Here is an 11710-nt window from a genome sequence, read left to right as displayed (position 1 = left end):
AATTTCAATAACTCTCCAAACTTGGTAATTTTCGGCCTTTATGAAGATTTCCATTCTATTTTTCCAGTAGGTATAGAATTTCCCATCAAACATGGGTGGCCTTTGCGTAGAGTACCCTTCTTCCATGCGTTCGTTCATCTTCAACATCTTGACAGGGAACAGGATACTGCTCTCAGGGTTTCCTGATCAAATGAGGAACAAAGCTCTGATACCAATTGTATGAATGCTAATAGATGATCGAATGCAACAAGAGGGGGGGGAGGGGGGTGAATTGTTGTGTAGTAGGTTTAAGATTTTTACCTCTAATTTATGCGGAATTGTATCAAGTAAAGAACAAAACTTAAACTTAAAAACAAAAAGAAAAATAATAAAAGGAGACAAAGATTTTACGTGGAAACCTTCTTGGCCTAATAAGAAAGAAAAACCACGACCCCCCGGGATTTCAAAATTCTCACTATGTTTAGGCAATTAAATACAATTACACAAAACAATGTTTGCTTCACTTGAAGCTTCTCAATTCTCTAAATGCTTCACTCGAAGCTTCTCTACTTAGGCCTACTTCTCTTCTCTTCTTTTTCTCTCCTTCTCTTTCTCTTCTCACGCTTCTATTCTCTATTCCCTTAGACTTCCCATAAGTCTAATTACAACAAAACACTCAACTACCCTTTACAAGGCCAATTCTTAAGAAGATCAAAATTAAGTAGTTGCTCAAGAAAAATATAATGAATTAATTGGCATTAAAATAACTTAGAATATTTTTCTAAATTAATCTCCATTTAACAGACACTCTTAATGCATACTCAGCTTAACCGTAGCTTCCCTCTTTTATAAAGGGAACAGCCATCAGTGCACTCATCCCACGTTCTCCATGAGGTGCACTTATCCCACGACTTCCATAAACTTACTTGCTCCCAAAGAAAGTGGGAAGTTAGTTGAAAGTAGAGGTGGAAAATAACTGTTGTATTCTTGCACGGTTAATATTACATGGGTTAAAGGAAGATCCTAAAATGTAGGAGACTAATTCAAAGTAGAGAATAAATCTCTTAGATGTCTGATTTTATAGGAGACAAATAAGGAATTAGTCTTCTCCATGTTTTTAGGCGTTTTAAAAATCATTTGCCAATTAATAAATAAATTTAATTAAGCAACTAACTAAATTTTAACCTTTTACATTAACTAAAACAGAAAACGTAATTTTCGTTACTTCCAGTCAATGTCTTCTTCAGACCTGTATCGTGGGAAACAACGCACTGTCTCCATCTACAACTATCGTCAGGACTTCAACTCTAGGAACAGTAAACTGACTTCTAAAGCAATTGCCCAACTTCTTGGATATTTGAGACATGTACAACTTCCACGAATCAAGTCATAGGCTTCATCAACGATTCAAATTAAACCAGATATATACCTACAAAACAATCTCTAAAAATATGTTTGTTTATTTAAAAGTGAGGTCATCATCAAAACCTTAAGAGGCCAACAGCGGACATAGGCTGAGGCCTACAGGGAGACGTGCTCTTAGGCGTTTTTTTAAAAATTTTTTCAAAGTAGACTTTTCTATTAGTAAGAGTAAAATTGTAAAATTAATACTTGAAGACTTTAATGATAAATACTCCTTCATTTCAGTAATTTTGTCTTATTTATTTATTTTATCCTACTTTTCTTATTAGGTCAATAGATTTATTTTGTTCCATTTCTTTTTATGATATATCGTAGTTAAAATTTTAGCAAGTCTTGTATGAGACTGTCTCACTATGAGACGGGCCCTTACAAGCAGCCCATTAGTAAAAAACATAAGAAAAAGATAATGAAAACTAAATTCACACTTGTACAAGAAGCTGTTTAAAAAGATAATGAAAACTAAATTCACACTTGTACAAGAAGCTGTTTTTATAATAGTTTAGATTGACTCAGTTGAGGTCGTCTCAACTCAATAAAGAACGTGCACTATAATAGATCAATCCACAGCATACACATTATTTTAAGAGTATATTTAACTTTTTCTCGAGTTACATTATTTTGAATAGAGGAATGAATTTAATAAATAAGTTCAAATTGTTAAATCCAGGTAATGCATATGATTAAGATAAATCTTAATTACTAGCATTCTTTTATTCGAAAACACTACTTAATTGCGAGAAACTCTTTTAAGAAAAGATCATAATTTTGATAACTTTATTGTCCTTCTACTTGTCATTTTGCAGAAATAAAATTAGTTGTTAATTTTACAAACGAAACGCTGCCGAAATTTCGTCCATTAATTAGTGCCCCCTGGGCGACTCTGAACCCTGGATTCACCACTGTTTGTTTGTACACCGAAAAAGATGCTATATTAGAGATCAAACGTCGTATTTCAATCTCTAATATCATCAAGATCGAAAATATGAAGTCTCATGACAAACAAATTATGCTAACAATAAAACCGACGTTTGTAGGAAAGAATAATGTTTGGCTTGGGGTATGTCCTCCGGTGTGTAGTATCTCTTATATTATCAAAGGAGTTCAAAGAACTCTCAAGTATAGAGAATTACAATTGAAAAAAGATTAGACTAGTGTTTGGCTTGGGGTGTATTTTGTGGATAATTTGATGAGTATACAAGCTCTATATTTATAGAGCCAATTACATTTAATGGGAACATAACCTTAATGCTGTAAATTAACCACATTTAAAGCTATTATAAGGACTTGCACTGATGCAAGAAAGGATCCAAAGCTGTCCAGGGAAGAGCCGCTTGTTCGAGCTTCAGTTTGGCTCGTTCGAGCACGCAGATCAGAGGCTCACTGATGTGCTGCCAGGAAGCTGCTCGTTCGAGCTCTATAATGCTCGTTCAAGCATGCAGCAGGTGATGCTTCTGTTTGCTACAGTACCCTAAGCTTGATCAAGGCGAGATTCATTTGACGAGTACCTCGAACACAGCATCAAAAGACTCTTGCTATTCCCATTAACTTTCATTCATTATGCGTCGTAACTCTTGTATTTAAGTCTCCTCTAAATGCCATCATAACTCAAGTATTTAACTACACATTTAAACACCACATTCATCTCACAAATTAAGACATACACTTAATTACCCATAGGATTCCTCTTCTATGCAACCATACTAATGCATAGAATTTATTTGGTGCACTCAAGTCACCATTAATATTAACATACACAAACAGGGGCTAATACCACTAGAGAGAATAACATGCTTACCTCAAGATTTTCTGGGTTGAATTCACCATTAACATATCGCTTTAATATTGAGATAGAGTTGTTAGACTTTATTTTAGTGAGAAGTTAGAGATATAATTAGCAAAGACAATGCAATAAAAAGAGTGATAGATATTTTTTTATGCCCCAAATACTTACACACAATGTCCTTCATAAACCCGGGCCCATATTGGATATAATTAAAATACAAGTCCAAGTAACAAACATTCATTCTAACTTATAATAGAGATTCATTAGAGTTTACAACTAATGAATGAAGCATCAACTATGGGCAAAAGTAGCATAAGAGGAAACATAGAAAATGGAATACAGTCTGTTACCACACAACACTATCTAGTATCTTGAACCCACCTCACACTCTCACTCACTCACTCATTCTCTCTCTTTGCAATACCACATTTCATCACTATATATATACTCACTCACAAGTCATAACCCTCACTTACATTATCACTTCTATCTTCATACCCCGATTAACACAAAGCTACCTAGCTAGCTATGAAGTCTCTTCACTTGTCCCTCTTTTTCTTTATATTTCTGTCATTTTCCCAACATGGGCTTGCCCGATCCAACCACTACTGCAACCTCCCATCAGACAAAGCCTCAACCCTAAAAGTGTTCCATGTATCAAGCCCATGCTCACCTTTTAAGCCCAAGAAAATGTCTTGGGAAGAGAGTGTGATCCAAACTCTTATTGAGGATAAGGCCCGGTCCCAATACTTGACTAGCCTTGTGGCCCGAAAGTCAGTAGCTCCGGTTGCTTGGGCTAGACAGTTGATACAAAGCCCGACGTACATTGTAAGGGTGAATGTTGGGACACCACCACAGACATTTTTAATGGCATTGGATACAAGTAGTGATGCTGCTTGGTTGCCTTGTAATGGTTGTCAAGGTTGTGGTTCTTCTCTTTTTGCCCCTGATAAATCTACATCCTTTAAGGGTGTTGCTTGTGGGACCCCTCAATGTCAACAGGTATTAGTCATTTATTAAACTTTTTATGTTTAAATTAGTTGGTAATACTAAGAGCGATACACCTGTTTAAAATAGATTAAAAGATTTGATATTTATTTGATTTTATAACTAAATTCGACTTTGACTCGACTTTAAAATTACTTTAAAATCATGGAAAAACATTAACCAATATTTACACAAGACCCGATTTAAACCGACGCAAAACACCAGATTCGAAATCGACCTGATGAACACCTCTAGTAATACCTCTTGTTTTCACGTTATTTGTTGCACTATTTTAATTTTTAATATGTTTAGTTGCATATATAGTAGTTAAAAGTTATAAAAATTTAATATTGTAAAATATACTTCATATTAAGACCACAAATAATATCCCACTTAAATATATTTACTTTTATAAATAAAAAATAAAAAGTAAAACAATATTAAATAATTAAATCATTTAGTTTAAACCCGAGTTGATATGAGGCTTATAGAGCAACAGAATAAATATACAATCTTATATTTTACGTAATTAAGTCAATGTAATAGAATAAGAAATAATAAAAATTTGATAATTATAATTTTTATATTAAGACGAATTAAACAGATACTAATTAAATGTATATTTTATTATAAATTAAAAGTACAATATAGTGTAAAAAATAACTGGAATGCATATAGGCGGAGAAAAAGTGAGTATCAGAACAACTAGTGATTTACACTTAAAATTTAGTAAACGAATCAGATGAAAACTAAAGGAGACAAAATTTATTATGAATTAAGCTGAAAAATGTCCATAGCTGAGCTCACGAGAAGAAACGAAAATATGAAAGGTTTTTGGAGTATACTGCAAGAGTGAGTGGGACCAAAAGACAATTGTACCTTTATTCACTCGTGATATTAAATACAAAGTTTAAAATATAAGTGAACCAAAGTATAACAGTGACTCTCATTTGTGTAATGTGACTTTCCCACATGACAACTTTTTGGATAACCAGAATTTGCCTTCCATCATAATACCCAATAACCCAAATTCCCACTAAATCACCCAATAAATTATAATGCTTACTATTTTGTCTACTAACCGCGGGAGAAGCTAGGATTTTGCTGAGGATGGATCAAAAATTCTATATTTAGATACAAAGAAAATTTAAGAAATTAAAAATACTTTAAATTTTAGGTCTCTTTAACAATCAGATTAGATTTGAATTTGGATCATATATAAATGGAATGAAACCGCATTGACACAAACCTAATCCATTGAATTAATTAAGTTGAAAATTACAACTTTGACTTGATCTGTTATCGATAAAGTCAACATAATTTTAACTCAATTTGCCCGCTTTTAAAGGTTTATGTTTTCATATAATGGATCTTAACATTAACATTATTTTATTAAAATTACAGTTAAAATAATTTGTGAATCATATAAGCCATATTAACTACACTTAAATATATTTTTCTGATGAGTTAACCAATTCGCACTTGGAAGGACTGATGTTACTTACAACAAAACTGCTAACTAGTTAACGATACTTATCTAATGAATCACTAATACTCCCTCTTAATCATTTAAAATGTCCTATTTGATTTTTAAACACTATTAATCAATTATTCTTATTATGTGTTTTATTTTTGATCTATAAGTTAGAACATAGTTAAGTAAGATCTTATTTGATTCGTCTTATTGTGAATTTTATGAATATCAACTTTTTATAATTTTTTACTCAACTACAATTAGAGATACTTAAGATTAAAAACGTGTATTGGTAAATGTGTCAAAACTAAATGGGACATTTAAAGTGAATAGGAAGGACTATGTAGTGAACTCGTAATAACAAAATTTCATAATTTTCTTTGTTTCAGGTATTAAATTCGGGTTGTTTACAAAACTCCTGCACATTCAACCAAACCTACGGAGGCTCCACCATAGCGGCTGCCCTGTCACAAGATACCATAGCCCTAGCCCAAGACCCTGTCCCAGACTACGTGTTCGGATGCATCCAGACGACAACCGGAGCATCCGTACCACCCCAAGGACTATTGGGTATGGGCCGAGGCCCATTATCACTCCTTTCACAAACCCAAACCCTATATCAATCCACATTTTCTTATTGTTTGCCCAGCTTTAGATCATCCAACTTTTCAGGATCGTTGAGACTGGGCCCGGTAGCCCAATCCAAAAAGATGCCTTACACACAATTACTACAGAACCCAAAAAGGCCTTCACTGTACTATGTGAACTTGATTGGTATTAAAGTTGGACGTAAAACTGTAGACATTCCTCCTCAGGCTTTGGCCTTCAATCCTAACACTGGAGCCGGCACAGTTATTGATTCTGGTAATATTACTATTATTGATTCTTATATTTATATTCCATTTATTTTTGGTTTATGTTGTGTTTTGAGAAAATTAAATTTTTGACCTTTTTTTATGGAATTTTAAAATTTGATTTATTGATTGGTCAAATAAATATAAAAACACATAAAAAAAAACATGTTTTAAAGCCTAAATCAATAGTTGCTCGAGATAAATTAGTCATCACAATTTTCAAATGAAACGGTCTTCTGATTAGATCAATTTTATTGAGATGGTCCAATGTATATTTATTGTTTAGAGTGATTACATATAATCTTAAAATCAATTGAAAGTGATTATTTTTTATACTCCTGAATGGTCACTTATAATCTTAAAATAATCCATTACAATCTTAAAGTGATTAATTAAACTAATAAACTGATTAAATTGGTTCATTTTATGGTTAGACAGTTTCGTACGAACTACAAAACTTGGTGATTTGTCATTCCCTTATAACTTTTTGATCCACTTATTTGCCAAACATCCTTGTAAAAATTTATAATTATATTTCTTTGTATTTTTTACATGCAACAATATGTTTAGACGTATGTAACATACTTTTATCTTTTGTTAAAAATAATTTACAATAAAAATATAAAATACTTATGAATAATGTAAAAGTCAATGTGTAATAAAATATTTATCTAAGTCATATTCCTCCATCCCTTAGAACTTGCCCGTTTATTTATTTTGTGTAATAACTTATTTATAAAATAGAGCAAATTCTAAGTGGCGGAGAAACGGCTAAAGCCTAAAGGTGTCAACATGATAATAAAGGAAATACAAATTCTTGTGATAAACAGTCTTTTTGAGAGACCATTTTTAATTGGACTGACCTATTAGCTATTTTTAAAATATTGTAAATAAGCATTAAGAATAATGTAAGTAGAAATTTTAAGTATTGAAATTATGCACTAAGAATGCGATAAGTAAGCATTATACAGGAGCAGAGCAAAGATTTCGGAAGCTCTATTTATTTTTGTGATACTCTTTTAAAATGGGGCCATTTAAAAATTATTTAAGACAACGGTGAAAAACTGAAAATGAGTAACCACACTGAAACTTTCAACTGCGATTTACAATTTATCTAATCATAAAATTTCGGTCGAAAAACCACCCTTTCATGTAGCTATACTAAAACATAAAACTCAAATAATAAACAAAATGTTCTTGACTAAATGAACTTCCGATTTCCAACAATAATTTACAATAACAAAAATTTAAAAAAAAAAAAAAAAACCAATAGCAAGTTACCCTTGGTAGTTAACTATGAAAATGAGTAATCACACAAAAAACTAAAATGATCAACTCTACTTTCCATAATCCCATTAACAAATTATAAATTAAACTTAAAACTCAAACTTCCGAATTCCTACAATAATAACTGCATTAAGCCATTAACCAAGAACACAAGAGCCAAATAAAAAAAATTATACAAAGAAAAAGAATTTTAATGATTAAATCCAACAAAGAATTAAAAACTAAAATAAGGAATAAAAAACCTGGAGATTGTAGTTGAAGATCTGAAATGATTTTCATTTTGGTAATTAAACTTTGGGGTGCTTGAAATTGTAGATCTAAAAATAATTCTAACGGTTTAAAAATTAATTTCATGAAGAAATCAGTTATTAAGTTGAATAATGAATAAGATTTTCTATCATCTTAAATAAAGTTGATTAACCAAAAAATTACTTTGTTCCATAGAAAAATTAATGGAGTGTAGAGAAGATGAAAGGTTAGAGGACCAATGACGTGAGACTTGAGAATATTCAATTATCACAATAAAATTCCAATTGAAAGCATGGGCACACCTTCAATTATTTTCTTAAAACTAAAAAATCACATTTGAACCCTGGACTGGGTATACAACATATGACATTCTTACCCAACTATTCCAATAGTATTTTCTTTTACTAATTGCAAATTTTAATATTTGAGGCCCCTTATTTCAGCGGGCCCTAAGCGGTCGGCTATTCGGAATGGGCTTAAAATCGGGCCTAACATTATGAATAACGTAAGTAAGCATTAAGACTATGATAAATAGATATTAATTTTTAATGGATTGGGCTTGAAATATATCTCTCAAAAGACTAGCCGAACAAAATAATATGAATTTAGAATATATTTTTGGTGGGTAGTGACTAGTGAGTGCATGGTGGGCTACTATCACCCTTAAATGTGGCCTACAACAATCTAAAATCAAAGACTTTTAAAGACTATGGGAGAAAATGGAAGGTGGAGCATGTTGTGGCATGTCCTACAAAAGATATGCACTTCTAACTTTATATGCTAAATGGTCTTCTAGTGAAAGCCATCCACAGAAACAAACCCGTGAAGATCATATGAAGATGGGCATAACTATTCTGCTATTCACGCCATTTTCTACATGATCTTTTGTTCTATGTTTGAGTGCGTTATTTGTGCATCCCCTAATTTATGGATCACTATTTCTTTCCTTTGTTACTCATTAAGACCTCATTTATGATTTTTTTTGTTTATTATAGGTTTTTAAAAATTATAACTTCCTACTTTATATCCGCTTCATTGTAAAATACTCCATAAATTATCAAATAAGACTGTCTTATAGTGAAACCATAAAAAAATTTATAAATTGATTATTTTTATTGTCGTAAAGTGATCATTCACAATACTAAAGTAATTATTTTAAAAAATAGATTAATTATATGAGTCTATCTCATGGTGAGATGACCTTATACAAGACGAGCTAATAAAAATATATTATATGTCATTTTAAATTTGAACTCTTCTATATTAGAGGCTTTGTGTAGTTGAAATGTTGAATATGGTACACATGCCCAACAATTATATTATATTAAGTAAGTACTATAATCTCATAGAATTAACAAGACTTTAATATTGTTGTTATTGAAATATATATATATATATATATATATATATATATATATATATATATATATATATATATATATATATATATATATATATATATATATATATATATATATATATATATATTTTAAATATATCCTTTTTAAAATTAATAGGAGTAGAAAAGGTGTTGAAAAACGAAACAATTCAAAAAAAAGTTGAAGGCATTATATATATTCATATAAATTCTTAGTTACAAAGGTTAAAAACAATAACCTCAATTATTTGACTATTACTATTTGCAAAACTGGTGTTTGGTTTTTAGCTTTTTAGTTGGCTTTTGAACTTTGGCTTGTTGATTGGTCAAACAACTAAAAAAAGCGTTTGGTAAATGACTTTTAAAATAGCTGAAAAGGTGGGATTAAAACTAAAATGAAAAAACTGCACCATCTAGCTTTTTTGGTTGGCTTTTGGCTCGTTGGCCTACTTTTTATCTGATAAATAACAAACAAGCAATACTTAAATTTACCAAACATATTCACAAGCAGCTAGCTTTTTCAAGTGACTTAAAAGTCAACAAAAATAGGTAGCTAGTCAAACAAGCTAACGAAAAAAGCTAACAACCAACAACCAACAGTCAATTGCTAAACACTACCCTTTATTTTTTCTAGCTAACTAATTTGTCGGTGGACTCCTATATTTTAAAATTAAGGTTTTTATTCCGTTGTTAATAATGTGTTCTAACTAATTTCTTCCATGACGTATGTCAGGCACGGTGTACACACGGCTAGTCATATCGGCCTACACGGCCATGCGAGACGAATTCCGTAGTCGGATGGGAAGCGCAAATGTAACATCCTTAGGTGGGTTTGACACATGTTACAGTGTACCAATTACAATACCAACCATAACATTCATGTTCCAAGGCATGAACTTGACGTTGCAGCAAGACAACTTCATGCTTCGTAGCACCTCCACTAGTATTGCCTGTCTCGCTATGGCGTCCGTCCCTGAAAACGGCCTTAATATCATTGCTAACATGCAGCAGCAGAATCACAGGGTGCTGTTTGATATTCCCAATAACAGGATTGGTATTGCTAGAGAAACTTGTACTTAGATATATATTTAATTATATATATTTCTCTTTGAGGGATGTTGTTTAATTATTATTATTAGTAGTATTTTGTGGGAGGAAACTTGTTTTAGCTTGATATCAAAGTTCTTTTGTTTTGGTTTTGTTTTTCATAAGTAAGGTGTTTGGTCCGTGACTTGAAAGAATTATATTTTGTAGTAATTAATCACCTGGTTAAATAATTGAACAAAGTGATAAAAATATTACAAAAAGAAATAATATATAGAGTTGTTTAATTAAGAATTATTTATAATTTTACCTGCTTTTAGAGACATTTAAAAGGTTCAATTGCATATAGTTTTTTAAATAAAGAGGCTTCAAATATTTGTTGAGATTATAAATAACTAATATTGCTATTAAATTTTTTTAATCAATTGTTTTCAATCTCTAATATTTAAAAAAAAATTAAATAGAAAAACTTAAAGTATATTTTTTACTTTGGGTTTGTCTCATGTATTATTCATTGTTGAGTATTTGCCTGCCTAAGTCGGCCATTGAATCTAGTAGAGATGTGTCTCATAGAAGTAAGTAATAAGCCATAAACTTGAACCCTACAATTGGACTGACGTACTTCGGGCCCTGAGAAAATGGGCCAGATAGAGATTTAGAAAAGTAGCCTAATTCATACCCACTTCAACATCATTGTAACTTTGTAAGCCTCTTGCTCTTATTCGTTGTACTTAGATTGAAGTGACTACAATATGACCTTGTGATGGGCTCCAGTAGTAAGGGCTTCTTACCATTAGGGATGTTCAATGTGAAGATTAAGGTAAGCTGATATTTTGGGTTAAATGAATACTGGTTTTTATTGCTTCATTATAATTACAATCCCTAATATATACAAACCCTTACGAACTAATTAAGGAAACACAAGACTTGGACAATCAGAAATTCCCTAAATATATTAGGCTAATTTAAGTAATCAAATATTTACTGTAATAATAATCTAAATCAAATAATATTTTTCCACACTCCCCCTCAAGTTAGGTTATGGGATTCCCAATACCTAACTTGGTTAAAGTAGTTTCGAAGACTTTAGCGGAAACGGCTTTTGTGAGAATGTCAGCTAATTAATCTTCTGATCTGACATGTGGAATGCTGATGATTTCCTTCTCCAATTTTTCTTTTTATGAAGTGTCTGTCAACCTCCACGTGCTTTGTTCGATCATGCTGCACCGGATTTTCTGAAATATCTATAGCTG

The 11710-nt window shown here is 31.5% G+C and overlaps 1 protein-coding gene across 1 annotated transcript; it reads left to right on the top strand.

Annotated features, from left to right (window-relative positions):
* The first annotated feature begins 3050 nt into the window (after positions 1–3050).
* On the top strand, positions 3051–10822 carry LOC130800653 (aspartyl protease AED3-like). Its single transcript, XM_057664220.1, has 3 exons — positions 3051–4186; positions 6035–6509; positions 10147–10822. The coding sequence occupies exons 1-3, from the start codon at positions 3713–3715 to the stop codon at positions 10491–10493; spliced, it is 1296 nt and encodes a 431-aa protein (XP_057520203.1). The 5' UTR covers positions 3051–3712; the 3' UTR covers positions 10494–10822.
* Positions 10823–11710: the final 888 nt, after the last annotated feature.

This window comes from Amaranthus tricolor, chromosome 15, assembly GCF_026212465.1.
Source record: "Amaranthus tricolor cultivar Red isolate AtriRed21 chromosome 15, ASM2621246v1, whole genome shotgun sequence".
Lineage (NCBI taxonomy): Eukaryota > Viridiplantae > Streptophyta > Magnoliopsida > Caryophyllales > Amaranthaceae > Amaranthus > Amaranthus tricolor.
The sequence above is the reverse complement of the archived record's forward strand: the minus strand, read 5'-3'. Positions and strand labels throughout refer to the sequence as shown.